General features: G+C 40.3%; 1 protein-coding gene across 1 annotated transcript in view; it reads right to left on the bottom strand.

The window, feature by feature from the left end:
- klf7a (Kruppel like factor 7a) overlaps positions 1-13975 on the bottom strand; it is a 35760-nt gene extending 21785 nt beyond the window's left edge. Inside the window, exon 1 of the mRNA XM_056738377.1 lies at positions 13575-13975. Coding sequence (XP_056594355.1) covers positions 13575-13763 — 189 coding nt within the window. The 5' untranslated portion in view covers positions 13764-13975. The remainder of the gene's footprint in view (positions 1-13574) is intronic.
- Positions 13976-16446: the final 2471 nt, after the last annotated feature.

The following is a 16446-nucleotide window of genomic DNA, read 5'->3' as shown; positions in this document are numbered from 1 at the left end:
GGGCTGGGCGACAAAACGATATCGATATTTATCGACGGTACAACTAGATAATTTCCTTAAAATGTGCACGCCCGTGACGTCCTAAGATCTTAAACAGCCTATAAGATGTTTTGTTACATGAGCGTGCTACAATTGACAATCAAACAACCAATAAGATCTAATTTGCCGGGTTGCGTTAGTCTCAGTTTGGTTGCGTCATCGCCATGTTGACATTAGAACACGTGCAAGATGAGTGCCGTGCCTGCCGTCAGCGAGGAAACTGTGAACTAAGAGACTGTGGTTCGAGATTGGTGAGTAACTGTTAATGAGCGCCAGCTGTGCGCGCACAGATCTCTTATCACATAGGAGATCGTCGGGAGCATATAAGAGAACAACCGACCGGACCATCGATGAGAGAGGACCCGCCCCGAACATGTTTATGTTTGTATTTATGTTTTATTCACTGGCAGTCGTCCGTGAGGGGCTGCCGGCTGTCTTTTTACTTTGTTATTTTTTTGATTAAATGTTTAAATGTTTGCCGGTTCCCGTCTTCCTTCCTTACGATCGAACTTTGCTACAGCGATATAATGACATAACCCATGCAATAGCGTACTTCATTGCAAAAGAAATGCTGCCGTTCAGCATGGTGGAGAAGTCAGGCTTTTGTTTACTGTTATAAAGGTTTGTTGGTATTACTTATTACAGATGCTGTTGTTGATCTACCTCAAAGTTTGCCTTGAGTGTTCCATGTTTACATTGAATTGAAGTGACTCATTTTGTAACATTTTAAGTTCAAAGTTAAAGTTATTTAAACTTTTATCTTAATATAAGTAGAGTAAGACATAAAGAAGATATTTTGTTTAAAAAAAATTGTTTTAGTTTTTTTGCTGCTAAAACTAATTTTATTTGCTGTATGCCTTCACAATGTGGGTCAGTTAAAATACAGTAGTTAAATACTAACTGTTTTACTTGACATTTTGACTTTAAATAGGGTTTCTACTTGGCATCCTGTCTGAAATTTCATTGGATTGACATCTAAGTGTAAGAACATTCGCATTATCTTTGCGCTGCTGTTGGGTGAATGTGGGCTAATGTCTCCTGACGTCTTTAAGTAACCGTTAAGGCAAAGCTGGCCTTCGTGAAACAGATCCAGTAGAGGCCTGTTGATACAAGCATTGACAGGACTGCATACACCGCGAGTGGCAAAACAAAAGCGCCAGATAAAGACGTAAACGTTGCCTGGGTACGTTTGTCATCATCTTGTTGATATGTGAACCAGTCCTTTTCCAAAGACAACGTTCAGCACCACCACCTATAACAGGGTATTGGTTTTATTAAGCATGTGCTTATTAAGCTATCTTTGCGTACAAGATCTGTTCAGTTATGCGTTTTATTGTAGATGCTTGCCGCAGCTTGTTTAAAGGTGCTAGGGATATGGAGTGGCACGCGGTTTGAGGCTGATAACCGTGCGGCGACAGTAAAACCAATATAACATAACTGCAATTAAGAAATCACTTGCGCACAGAGACCCTGGCACATTTTTACAAGCCGGGGGCAAATAAAGCAGTCCAAGTGTTTGTGTCTCTCCTGAGCTTTAGCGCTAATCTTACGCTCGCGCTTTAGGGGAAAAGGCAGTGTAATTAGCAATAAACTGGCTCTCTGATGTGTGTGGATCAATCAGCGCAAGACTATTTGAAGCTAGTTTTACTATCAGAGGAAGGAAGCTAGAAGGGAGTGCATGCTGACCCTCCTTTCTGGCTGTTTAGGAATGCGAAATATATCCACCAGGCGGTCTTGAAGGGTCTAGAAATATTTTTTTTAATCTGAAAAGTTCAATTGTACAGACATTGTCTCATATTTACATAGAAGAGAATAAATCTGAAAACGCATCTTTCGGATAATTTGCACATTTTCAGTTCAACGTATAAATAAGCAAAATAAACCACCATTGTCTCATTGGAAGCAGCAGACCGTTGATGGCTACAAAGAGAGGAATTAAAAGACACACCTTATGTTGTTACTATTTGACTGTAGAAAAAGTACAGTAGCTAACTCTGACGGATTGCTAAAGCCGACTACTATGGCAGCAAGTCACCTCAATTGAACTCCATCGTCCATTGTTTCAGCCTATTCAGCACAATACACTGATAGCTATATAGCGGTTTGCTTAAAACCCCGGGTTAGAGGTCAATGAATGGGTACCGAGCCCCAGTCAGACACTTCATCAGCAAAACTATGTCAGGCGTGCAACGGGGCTTTGTGCACTCCATGGCCCGGCGTCTCGCCAGAGCTCGCTGCATGCGTCAAGGCTATTGTCACTTTAATTTTCAGAGGGAGTTCATTTGAATATGAATTCATGTTGACATTTTCCCTCCCAACCATTTGAGAGAAAGCTAAAAGGGAGTGGGCGCTTCGCTATCAGCACGGAGTATTAATCCACAAAAACTGTGTGAAGGGCAAATCAGAATTGAACAGAAAAACATTTGTTTAAACAGAAGTACAAACTGTGATTCTCGTAAATGTCAATCCAATAGATTTTCCATTGATTCAAACAAATTAAACGGGCAATGATGATTCTTGAATGAAAATTAAGGATGGGTTGTAAGAGCCGGCTGGCAGTGCCAGCTCAGTACAGGATCCACTATCTAGCTTTAACAGGATTTGGTTGTTTATGAGTCTCTGGGTTGGTTTACTGGTCGTAGTCTGGAAATTATGCTTAATCTTATCAAGATCCACCAATTTTCATTAAAGAACTTAGAGAGCATTAGGTCCCAGCGTGAGTCCATTGATGGCGGGGGAGATGAGGGGGTGTTGCTCATATTTAACTGAGGGTTAACAGCTTGTTAACATACAAAAGGATAGGGGGGCATGCCCTGAGGATGGGACGACCTGTTGTGGCACGAGGCAGTGGGCCTAATCCTTATAATGAGAACCATAATACAAAACAAAAATTTAACACATGGAAAAATATGGACAATCTGAGGAACACACCAGGCTACAGCGAAATTAATTGATGTGGCATTTAATATTTCTAGGGCTGTTAGGCGATTATTCGTGATTAATCGTATCCAGAATAAAAGTTTGTGTTTGCATAATATTATGTCTGTGTAATGTGCATATTAATTTTGTATAAGAACATACACATACATGCATACAAGAAAAAATAACATATACAATGAATAACATTATATATATATATATATATATATATATATATATATATATTAAATAATAGGTAAATATAAATAAATACATGTAAATAATTTCTTAATATGTATACGTGTATGTTTTTAAATAGAAAATTAATATGCACAGTACACAGACACAGATGTATTAGGTAAACACAAACTTTTATTTTGGGTGTGATTAATCGCGATTAATCGTAACTTTATATTATAGTCCAAACCTGTGTGACTTTCTTCTGCAGAACACAAAAAAATATTTTTAAGAATGTTGGTTACCAAACAGAAATGGCCCCCATTGACATGTATGGACACGAAACCACAGTGTTTCTCAGTTAAAAAATGTTTTAAACAACATGACGGTGAAAAAATGAACATAAAACTATATATTTTTGGGTGAAATATCCCTTTTATTTGCTTATAACCGCATTCTTTTGGCTTGTGACCTTTCTGGCATTGGCCATTAGCAATTGGGATCCAATAATTGTTCCCTGTTCTTTTCTGCCCCCCTGACAAAATTATAGGATATAAATTAACAGGTTATGCTCAAGCACATTATCTACACAATACCTTCCTGATAAACTATGTAGTCCAAATTTTAAATAAGAACCCCCTTCGTCAACAGGAACCGTAGTTCCATCATGAAAATTGTCCCTGGTGCCCTATCAACTCTTTTTGATTTGCATAACAAAGGCCAGGATCAAAGGGTTCAGGTTGGGTATTTTACAGTGATCATCCCATTACAGCGGGCCACTATGTTGTTATGCAGCGCACATTCGACAAAGCGCAACGGGCCTGGCGCAGGGAGATTCACAGAGCTCCTCTGATGCACCGGTGCACCCTTTAGATTGGTTCAGTTTTTTACCGAAATACAGAGTTTGTACCTCTTCGGTTGCATGCAGGTCCTAAAACTATCATTAACTCGAGTAGAATGAAACGGTTATGTCTAAAACTGAAGTTTGCTTGGTTTATTTGGATGTGTTTATATTTTTTTTTATGAAAATGTAGCTTAATAGTCAGATAAGTGGTTCACAATATGCACTGATAAGTCGTTTTTTTCCAATATATTTTTCTTTAATGTGTCTATATATAATATCTATATACTTCTTTGACGAACTGTAATAATTCAAGGTTTTATATTTTTATACGAACCAGGAGTCCTATAACAGACGGTATGACCCACACAAATATCTGATCATCATCAAGTCAATCTGGGATTACATGAAAGACTAAAAGTCTAAATGCTCAGAACTGTCAACATACCCAAGATGCTTGAAACAACTTACCTGCACAAAGCAAACCTTCAAAACTGTGCAAGTGTACCAATGACAAGCTGTTTTAATAACAAATTACAGTATTGTAGTTTACGGGTAGCTTGTTCGAAGCATCTCGGAGATGTTGCCACGTTTCTTTAATGTCTCGGTTTCGTCTGACTCTTCATATAATCCCAGACTGACTCGGATCAGATCTCTTTGTGGCTCATACAGTCTGTTGTAAGACTCTAGTTAATAAAAAAATCTCTCCTGGTTTGTACTGTTAATGACTAAGAATGTTCTGCAATGTTTTTTTATAAATGCAACTTAAACATTAAAGCAAAGAAATACATCTTAAACACACAATGTTTTTATTAAAACATCTAGTGTGCCTATGCATTTTGCAAATGCTTTTATCCAACAGGATTAAAGGCAAAGATTTTATCAGTATGTGTGTTCCCAGGGAATCAAATCCCCAACCATTGCACTGCCAAGGCAACACGTCCGTCTTATTTTTCTTTCCTCAGTATAACATTATTCTGATCTATCACATTACGGCACACTGTGGGAATTTTGCCAGCGCTAAACCTGTTCTATCTTACAGAGCAGTCGCATGCTTTTATATACGTGCACACACAAATCCATTGAGCGTGTGCACCTTGAGCTGCCTCTTCCACGTTCCCTCCATCTCAGGGATGCGCGACGGCCCCCACCTTCCCTTCTGAGGCAAGTTCATCGAGTTCAGTCCATTAAGACAAGCGCGCAGCCTACTTACTGTGGCCATTTTGAATCACCCCAGACGGGATGTTCATTGTCTTTAAGTGCGCATTGTAAAGCAGAAAAGTCAAGGGCCGACCATTAAGAATGTAAGATGGAGTCTAGATTTGCCATCGCTTTCAAATCGCCCCACCAAAGGAGTCTTTTAGGCACGTTTAACCCTGTTTTGCAATTAACATGCCAACCAATGGGGGATAGTGAGTCATGTGTTTGGATGACATATCTTTCCTATTGTTCTCGAGGCACGTGGGACGTTTCGACCTCGGGGGAGTGATCATATGAATCTGTGCCAAGACTGAAAGCGAAACCTAGGGATTTGAGCGTGGGAGGATGATCTTTTCACACCTGCTTGAGTTTGCCGCCGCATATCTGTGAATCAAATGACTTATAATTGGCTAAATCTGAAATAGATGATAAATTAAAACAGCGGGAAGAGGGTAAGTACACAGAAATTGGGCACATTTTGACATTTAGATGCATACGTGCTCACACACTGGAACAAATGCGACCTGAAAAACAACAAAGTTGGTTCTAAACATATGTAAATGAGTACACCGGTTTCGAACAAAAAGATGGTCTCATTTTGACTATTACACACCCCCACAGGTATTTCTAGCAAAGCGTCCCAAAATAACTTCCGACCCAAATAGCTTTCCCATGCTACAACAAAGACAAACCTCCGTATGCCGCAGGAACGGGTGGGAAGTTTGAATTGCCTTGACTAAAGATGAATTAGTGAACAAAGTATAAAAATACAATGAACACATTCCCAGTGAATGCCAATGAATACTACTTATAAAGATTGATACACATGGGTTTGTAATTGGTTGTAGATTGGTTGTGAATTGACATTTGGAAAGATTCTATATGAATAGACTTAAAATGCAACTTTTGCTTATTACAGGCTTACAGATTTCAACAAACTGCTAACTCTAAGTATTTTTCACTTTGCATGGTGTTCTTTGTGCCATCTATGTTCGAAATCTCAAATGAAGTGCTTTGTTTGGGAGAGGTGTGATATTTGTTTACTATGTGATTGGAAATACGTTTTTAAAGTGGTGGGCAATAAAACCCAAGGCATTAAAATGGACCAGAATGTCCAAAACACCTGAGGATATGTTGTTTTGACTTGGGAAAGCGAGCAATCACCTAGCCCCCTAGAATACCATAGCAACCGCATAGAAAATCTACACTCCACCTTAGAACAACATAGTCATAAAAAAAAACCTCAATGTTGTAAAACCAAAAGTCTAGTTTGATATAATAACAAAAGCCTTATTTCATTTTATCTGAAGTTATTCTTGTAGGCGTATAATTAGAATGCAAAACACTGAAATTCAGCTTGACTGACAGAGACCCAAATTTGCACGGCACTTCCTCCAGTGAGCAGCAACTGCAGACCGGTGAGAGAGAAACGCAGCGTTTGCCTGCTTCAGCATGAGGGATGGGCTGGTGAGACTGGGTATTGCTGTATCCAGGTGTTACATTGCTGGCCTGTACTGGAGGCCAGCCAGGTCATGTGGAACTCAGACAACGGTAACTTGGAGCATATGGAAATACAGCTGGCTTTGCATGTATGCCATGGTTGAGTAAGTCCACACATACACATCCGCAACAGACGCTGGGGCAGCAGAAGTGCTTAGCTCAGCGTTGTTTCGCGCAGAAATCCCTCAACTGACACTTCACACGCATGCAGAAACGTGTGCTATGCTATAGGCTGCGCTAATCTTTCAAACACGCTTTCCGAAAATGAATAAAGAAAATAAGCATTAGCAAGTTAGCATCTTTCCTGTTTTACGTCATTCTGTAGTCTTGAAATGTTGGTTTTGTGTGGACTATTGATCAATTCTAGTGTAGACTATAGATGAATTCTCTTAACTACAGTATAGTGGCGGACTCGTCAGCGCAGCGATATAAGGTGATTGATTGAAGCTTGCATAAACCTTGATAAACAACGCCTCTTGTCGCTTTAAATTTCACAACCCATTTTGAGGCCGAATCGTTGCTGCCGGTGATTGATGGCTTGGGATGAAAAAAGAGAAGAAAAGTGACGGGCTGTTTACAGAGAGAATATTGTCCTTCATTGTATCTCTCAAGGTCTGTTGGAAGGCTTTCTTTTGAGGTATCGAAGGCGACGCTGGCTTTAAACTTCAATGCTTACAATGAACGATGAACGGAATGACACCAAAACAAAGTGCATTGAATTGCGGTGAAAAAGTGGTTGCCTAGCAACGCACCACTATTTAAAAAAAGAGACTGTTTTGATTTTAAGCTGTTTTTTGGCATTCTTATTAGAATTTTTTTTTTCATTTTTTGTGCAAGAATGATTTTCTCAAGAAAGCACTAGGATAATAGTATAAGTGTATAAAATGTATAAGAGGTAAAAAGGTCGGGTTTGAATTCATGTCAACTTCAATCAAATCATCTTTCTAAAACTTCCCACAAAGCGGTGAGAACATTTGCATGTCTTTTCCACGTTAGCGGCGGGCCCGGTCATTCCGTACCCTGCGCCGCTTTGTAGAAGTTTTAAATTCCGCCTTAAATGGAGGGAAAATCGCTGTCAAGCTGTGTGCGACAGCGTGAGGAAAAAAACACAAGGTTCTACTCGGCCTGTTAATCAAAGACTGGAGTGCCAAAGCTGTGTCTCCCGTCTGCGCTAGATTCAGGACTCATACATAAAGATGCTTCACTTTGCTCCGCAGCTCTGGGTGCTGACACTTACTCTGGAGGCCTTCGACAAATGAGCGCAGCATCTTCCGTCTCCTCTTTCATCAGATGCTAACCTTTTCATCACCCTTCAATGTGGCAGCCATCACGGGCAATCATCTGGCCCCAGTCAGATTAATGATCTGAGCGCCTAGAGTGGGTTGCCTACTCACTGCTGTAGTGCAGGAGTCTAATTGGATTGCTGGGGGTCAGTTTGAGTATTGTTAAAGGGTGACCCTGACACTCTCGCACAAGCTCTGCAGTGGCAGGACTGTTGTTATTGGCGAGATAAGAGTCACATGTGACAACTGAACCGGAGAACAAGTTTTTGTGAGTGTGAGTGAAAATATTTGACGTTTTGTCACGAATGGCGCAGGTAATGTGGAAGGTCTGGCCTGGGTTTATCACCAGCATTGGGTAGTCGGAAGCCATAACATAGTTTTGAAAAGTAGCGTGTTACTTCTATTATCAAATAAGAACTTTTTAATTTGTTTATTTACAGAAAATAAACTCATATTGGGAGATAGGGGGGTATATTTACTGTAGCTCTGTTGAAGTATGTATCTAGTCGTCTTTAGAAGCACCTTGAGATTAATGTTTTAAAAACTTAAAAATATTGCTTGTAAATTTGTATACTTGTTGTAAATGTCAATGCATGCAAACTTCACCAACAAAAACGCAATCCATTGTGTAACTTTGAAAGTATTGATGCGACACAATTACATATTTTTTTAGTAATGCAATATATATTAATTTTTTTAATGAATACGGTTGCCATGTTTTGGTTGGATCCACCTTAGTCATTTCTTGAATTTGTCGTGCCATCTTTTCCTTTACACTATTATCTGTGTTTGTATCGAAATGCTGGTTCCAAAAGCTAAAACAAAATTGACGTAAAAAGCCTGCGATGACGCCTACCGAATGCTATTTATGACATCAGTAGCTGCTGCGTGCGTCATGCAAGAGCCACTGCAACAACGTTCTTAAGTAATCTTGAGAAAGCGCCATATGTCTGCTTTGCAGGAGCCAAGACGAGTGTCTTAGCTACTGACGAAACGCTGCCGAGCGCTCTGCTTTCACACTCGAAGTCCACTTGCGGAAGTGAACCTGTCAGAAGGTGCAGCGAGATATTTCGGTGTAGGCACTAATGATGTCTCTGCATATTTGAAAAATGTTTCACTTCTGGGAAACGGGCTGTACTTGTCTTCGAACATCAGCAATGCATTCTGCGTGACAACTATATTCTAATAACTCCCCAAATCGACTTGTGAGATTGAGAGCATCTTTTTCAATTACTGATGGTTGTCGGTAGCAACGGGATCAGCGCTCTGATGTTATCTCAGGCAACCAGATAATTTCAGCTCCATTACACGGTGCGTTATCCAAAAATCTGTCGCTGGTTTGGATGATAAATGAGGACTGTGATGCTGTTAATACGAGCCAGCACATCTGATGATGTAGAGAGCTCAATCTCGGGATGTGCAATGAAGCATAGAGTGTGAATGGAGTCTGGAAAGGGTGCGAATGGACAAATTTGGTTTGCAATAATTGGTTAAGACGCAATGCACTAGCAATCGCAATATGGATAATGTCTCAACGTTAGAAGGATCTGAGCTGGTTTTTTAATGGGCTCTAAAGAGTCTCTTTTGTATAATATTTCAGTATCGCTATAAAGTCAGCCAGAGGACAGCGTGTCTTATTTACGTCTCGAGGCCAGCCGAGATGTTGCACACAAAGCTGGTAAGTCCATAAATTATTCTTAGGAGATAAACTGTATCTGTGTGTTCTACTAAATGATCCGTATGGTCTGTCTCCCAGCATGAAGACTTGGGCCACGGAGCCGTGCGATCCAGAAGCCTCTTTTAGATTTCACGGTGATGTGCCTTCAAGAGAGGCTTGGGTTTGACTCTCCCGGCGGTCGACTTGCTCTCTTTAGAAGGCAGCTGTGGCGCTTGGAGAATTACATAACACACATTTCAGCAGTCATCGCCTACAGTAATGGAAATACGCTGGACTCCATGGCCAAAACAAGGAGGTGGATATGCGAGACCTCGAAGCCCCTGCCTGCACTGGCCCGAGCATGGCTTGAAGATAGTTTTTGGATATGTTCCCAAGACAGTTATGAGCAAGGAAGCGATTTGAAAAGACTTGATGGTTTTCTTCCTAAATATCATTTCCAGCTTTGGGCAGGCGGAGTTTCAGCATGTCACCGGCTTGGATGCGAGAGACTGCAGCACAGAATATGCACGCTTGGCACTTTTGCACCCTGCCGCCTGTCAATCCTCATAAGCATGCAACCGCAGGAGCCGTTCTGCAGCTTGGCCCATCGTTGTGACCCAGGTTAAAAAAAGGAATTGTGATAAGGAAGCAGTGAATCATTAGGTGCGGAAATGAGACGTTGTTTTTCCAAATGCAGCTGTCGAGGTTTGGCTAGACGTGAGGTATGAAACTTAGTCTGGTTTATTCTTAGACGTTACTCCCAACTTTTCCTCGGGGCATTTAGTGAAGAAAGCAGCGTAATGACTTTAGAGAAGCATTCCTGTAAGTAGTTGACACTGTGAAACACACAATGTGCTGTCTTAGCACAGTGCATTAGGCTCTTCGGAGAGTCATTACAGTATCTGTTACAGAGTATGCCCTGGCCTGAGGCTGTTAGAGAAAAACGTCTGTGGTGGATCTGAGCTCGCTAAGACACAAAGTACAAAAACATTTTCACAACCGCATCCTGATGTGGGAATCTCAGAATCATAATAAGGGAGTCAAACTTCACATCGCCTGTTGTTGAAGTATTAGCACATCAATTAAATCTAGTAGAGACTGCTTGGAGCAATATATGGTGTTTTCTGTTTGCTCTTGTCAGTCATAATTCTAATGCCTATTAGTCATTTCTTGCCTGCTGTATGACAAATCATGCAGGAACAGCTGGGAAGGACCATTAACTAGCATCGTAAAGTGATTGAAATCTCATGCTGTTGGGAAAAGTACTATTTTTTACTTGAAACCATTAACCATTTTTCTCATGTCTTATAAAGAAAGAGCTACTTGTTAAGCCTCGGGGGATGACAGTATGATGTGTGATTTTTAATTCTATTATATAAGTTTATGATATAAAGTCTATAAAAATATAAATTCATAGCTAACTCTTCCATTAGCTAGCAAGTTTAACGTATGTCTAGCCTGTATTATTTTACGTTATTAGTAGAAGAACCGTTCTTGGCTACACAAAGTCACACTTCCTGTATAACATATTGTTTGTTTAATAAAATTAACAAACAATAAAATTCAACAAACTTTATATTAAAAACAATTATTATTCAATAAAATATTGATATAAATTAATATTATAATAAATCGAAGAAATTATTAAATTAAGTTATTACCTGTCAGCCACTAGTTAGACCGATAAACAAACACAGACCGGAAGTTAACTTCGGGCCCGGCACGTGCGTCTTATGAAACCATTTATACAATTAGCTTTGCTCTTATGTAAGGTATTGGTCATATCACCCACTCCTACTACTTATTATTGCATTAAAACATCCCATAAACACATTATTTTTCCCATCCCTCGCCACAGCATGTTATTGCAGCTGCAAGCAAGATTTTAATACCAAGCATTTCATAGTCTAAAAATATAAGACGCTGAAAGCAAAGAGAACAAAAGACATTTCAAGTTCCCCAAAGTCCCAAAATAGATACTATGAGAAAAAAGCACTCCAGAAAAGTCTGATGTTACTGTATCCCACGTGTTCCAGAATGGTCATACGGTTTAGTTGGGAGCGGATGCCATTCTGTTCCAATATTGCAGTCACCCTTCTCCACATGACTGGGGGAATCACACTGACTGTCTTTTCAAGGTGAGATTTTTTTTGATATCCTCTGTCAGCTCTAGGGCTTAAAATGGTTGATGGAAAGGCTTCAGGCATAGAACTCATGTTCTGTATTGTATCTTATGGCTATACAATCTCTTCTTAACAGTTTGATACTTCCTGGTCTGATATAGGTGGATATCTCACATTTAAATTATTTTGAAATGGTCATGTAAGATCAAGTATCGAATATGTTGAACAAGCCCAAACCTATTAGTGCAGCGTGTCAATATGTTGACTGCACTTTTCTCACTGAAAATCAAGACAATCACAAGCAATAACCTGCAGTGGATTCTGAGCACAGCCAGATACCTGATGAGATATAGAAAATAACAGATCTTAAGTGGGCCTATCCAAGCCTAGTAGACAGTCTCTTCTTTTCTGGCCTATTTCTCTCCATTTACTGGGGATTACGCGGTTTGTGAGCAATTCAGCAACATTCTCCAGTCTGGCCTTTAGGCTCACTTAGCACTATAGAGCACCTAAGGCACATGAGATATATTGAGGTCAAATGTCAGTCTTTGAGCATTTCTAATTCATACAGTTCTTGCAAGTCAATAGCAAGGCCAAACCCTGGATCCCTTAATGTACAAAGGTCCTATGGGTTGATGACAAATAATATATCCATTCATTTTTTCACATAAAGTACTTAAGGCAGAAATGTATCAGTATGCGTAGTTCAATTAACTAGTCGCAATATCTCTCCACCATTGTTTTTTATGTTTGGTTGTGTATTATATCAAGGCGATGTCTTTTTTGGATAAAGTATAGATTGTCACACTGCAGGACATGTCAGTCCCTGCAATTTTTTCACTAAAAAAACACAGGCCCCTAGATGACCAAATTGCCAAAAGTACATGCTGCTAATGCACCCACTAGTCTATGCAAGCATTTTGCACGACTCAAAAGAATGCATTGCACGAATACGAATGCACTCACATCCCATAGCGTAAGAAAAATGGCAGAACAATCAAAAAATCAATGCACGTTGCAAACACGTTGAAAAGCAATGCACCGGCACTATCGGACCATGCTTTTCCCCTTCAGCACTGCGGAGAGCGCAACTCTGCGCAAAGCATGCTGTCGTCAATGCGTTCTCGACGCAGTCCCGTACTACAGGCATTACTCACATGTGCACGCTGCAAACCAATTCTGTTCCCTAAATGGATTTCATAAATCTCAGATGGTTATGAAGGCACGCCGGTGCACACACCGTTGGCCATGTGGATGTCAATGTGCTTTCTCTCCGCGCCTCATGCCATCGTTTTCGTCGTGCATGAAAAAGTGCCATTCTCTCCAAAATGTGTTTATTATAATAAACACAAAGCTCTACACAGTTCCATGCACACGCATGCTGTACACTCCTGTCACGCGCGTTTAACTTCCAGACACATTATAACTCAATCAAGCGCGTGCGTTTATATATAATGCAGTAGAGTCGAGAGTCTGTGCTATGCCGAAGGAACTGAAAAAAACATCGATAGGACAGATGTAGATCTATAATTCAAACAGTCTCTGGTTGTATTATTCAGATCTTAATTTGCCAGCTTGTCAGTCTGCAGTGCGCTTGTTGGAAAGAAGTTACAGGGTGTGAGACATGGAAACATAAGAGTATTTAATGCAATACAATATTTAATGCAAAGAAGCCGTAGTGATTCAAGCGTCACGCAAATTGAGTTGCAAGTAAGGGAAAATGCAATAAACATCTTTTGATGCGCGTCTTTGGAAGTTGCGCGCGCACGAGCTCACTGACAGGCGGAAAACGTACGATACAAAAAGTTTAAATAAATGGCAGAAAAGCTGTTCACCTGCTGCCAGTTTTCCTCCAGCGAAGGCATCGCCGAGAAGTACCCGGTGTCGTGAACGAGTTGAAGTTCTTGAAAAATACTGTAATTGGCCAGAACATCCATGTTTTCGCAGCTATACGGCGCGTTCGTGTGACTTTGATTCTCTGCGCGAGGAATCCGCGTTCGCTTCTGCTCGTGCGACTGAAACATTCAGATCGGTCGCGATGCGAATCGTCTCGGTTAACTCTCTTAAAATGTCTTCCGTGAAAGATCCATCCGTCCGGGTCTGTTTTGGTTTTCCACGTAAATTGTTTAAAATGTGAGCAGCAGCATCGGGCGCTCACAGGTTACTGTGTCAGTCAGTGTGTGGAGCCCAAGCGGCGTCTGCGGATGCTCGCGAATCGAGGAGGCGTGTTTGTCTGTCAATCAACTTTGTGCGTAACCATATAAGGAAAAATGGGCCGAGAACTTTGGTGCCGTTTCTAGAGGGCGGGGCTAAATGCGAGTAGCGGGAGGAGTTCGATGTAAACGGCGTCCGTTGGTTGGTTCTTAGGAAGTGTCACTCACAACGAACAACCCAGCTATTTTTAGAAGGCTATATAAAATGAAGAGCAGCATTTGGGGCTCATTTGAACCGAAAGCTTTCATCAGAGAGGACCAGCGGAGTGCTATGAGGTCTGTTCAGTGAACTTAAGTGATAGAGTATCTACTTTTATAACACTTGTCACACAAAAAGCGAAAATAAACATTTAGAATGCAGAACACCAAAGTTTCTATTCCTGTCTGAATATAATTCATCTATAAATAATCTGTTTTTCTGTTTGTCAATTTATCTACATGTCTTCCTGTCTGTCTGTTTATCTATTCTACAGTATATATCACACCTGTGCCTATTTGTCTGTCTGTCTGCTTACCTGTCTGACTGCTCACTTGCCTGTCTGTCTTTATACTCATTTACCTGTCTATCTTTCTGACTTGTCTGTCCGTCTTGTCTATCTATCCGTCTGTATGTTTCTCTGTATGTACCTGTATATGTACTTATTTGTCTGTCTGCTTATCTGCATGCCTGTCTGTCTGCATATCTACCTGTTTGTCTGTCTCTTTACCTGGTATTCTGTCTGTATACTCATCTACCTGTCTGTCTGTATGTCTGCATAGTGATTTGGTCTATCTTTCTGTCTGCCTGTCTGTCTGTATCTCATCTACCTGTCTGTCTGTCTGTCTGCTTATCTACCTGTTTGTCTGTCTCCTTACCTGGTATTCTGTATGTATACTCTGATACCTGTCTGCTTGTCTGTATACTCATCTACCTGTCTGTCTGTATGTCTGCATAGTGATCTGGTCTATCTTTCTGTTTGCCTGTCTGTCTGTATCTCATCTACCTGTCTGTCTACCTGCTTTTCTACCTGTTTGTCTGTCTCCTTACCTGGTATTCTGTATGTATACTCATATACATGTCTGTCTGTCTACGTCTACTTGTCTGTCTGTCTTTTTATCTATATGTACATGTTTGTCTATTTTTACTGTTTGTCCATGTATCTGTCTATCTGCTTATCTGCCTGCCTGTCTGTCTGTCTCTCTACTTGGAATTCTGTCAGTCTGTCTGTCCACTTATCTACCCGTCTGTCTGACTACTTATCTGTCTATCTTTGTGAACTCCTGACTTTCAATTTGCTATGTGACGTTTACCTCCTGTGTTATTTACATGGAAATCAGACAAAATTGTAGTTTGAGCACCTCACAACATCACTGACCTAGTGTCATGCATGTAATTTGATAAGTGGAACCCATAAACTGCGCGAGGCTCCGAAAGGAAAATCTTGACCAAATCTGTCCGCTTCGGTTGGAAAGAAGAGACAGTGGCAAAATTGCGGAACGGGCTGTAGTTGTAATGGCTCGTTTGATTTGAATTATTCATGTTGTTCACCAGCTGATGCTTTGGCTCCTGGTGAGCATGTTATTTTTTTCATCTGGTACCTGCGCTGTGGATGCAGGGAATGAGGTATGAATGAATTCATGAATTCGGTGGTGAAGCTGCCTAAGAGTGACCTTAAAAACACTCTGGAGACGGAATAGATGTGTGCCGGCTCTCCTCCAGCAGATTTCAACCAAGATTATCTGAGAGGCTTGGATTTCTTTCCTACTATTAAAGCAATGGACTTGAGGATGGGGGGATCGCTTCATCAGAAGTGAGGTCTGGAGTTTTAAGCACGTGAGAAAGTATTGCTAAAATGTGACCTTTAAGAACATGTCCTAAGGACAATGTGCTGCATTGCTTTTTTGTAGTATATTAGGTTTTTCAAAGAAGCATTTATTTTTTTGTAAAGACCCTTTTTGGAGATGTAAACACTGGTCCCTCCTGATTCAGTTTTTTTAATTAATCTTTATTTCACATATATACTTAAATTAAAAAGCTTTTTGTTTGATATTTTGATTCATTTCTAAATTTCTGTTGTATTTTGTTCTTAACTCTGTAGTGTTAAAAAACTTCAAGTGGAAGTGCATCTGGACCAGTGTTTTTATAAAATATTGCAAAATTGTGTATAGAGTTTCGATAGAGTTTTGATCTTGGAGATGCTTCGACAAGAAGAACATTTGAAGCTTCAACATTGTACAACACTTTGATTTGGCCGTCAAAAGTTTCCAGATTGTAACCATATTTTAGACATAAGGGGGCGGATTCCCGGACAGAACTTAAATCTAGTCCCAGACTAACTTAAAAGTTATATATATAAAATATATCCTTGTGACTGTTTATTCTCAAGATGTACACCAGTAATGTTTCTTAGTAAATTGTGTTTTTAAAAATGACGTGTACATCCTAATGTAACTAAGGCCTAGTCCTGGTTTAAGGTAATCCCTGTCCGGGAAAACTACCCCTTTATATATATTT

This window comes from Triplophysa dalaica, chromosome 2 (genome assembly GCF_015846415.1).
Source record: "Triplophysa dalaica isolate WHDGS20190420 chromosome 2, ASM1584641v1, whole genome shotgun sequence".
Taxonomy (NCBI): Eukaryota; Metazoa; Chordata; class Actinopteri; order Cypriniformes; family Nemacheilidae; genus Triplophysa; species Triplophysa dalaica.
Note: the sequence above shows the minus strand (reverse complement) of the source record. Positions and strands in the feature narration are given on the sequence as shown.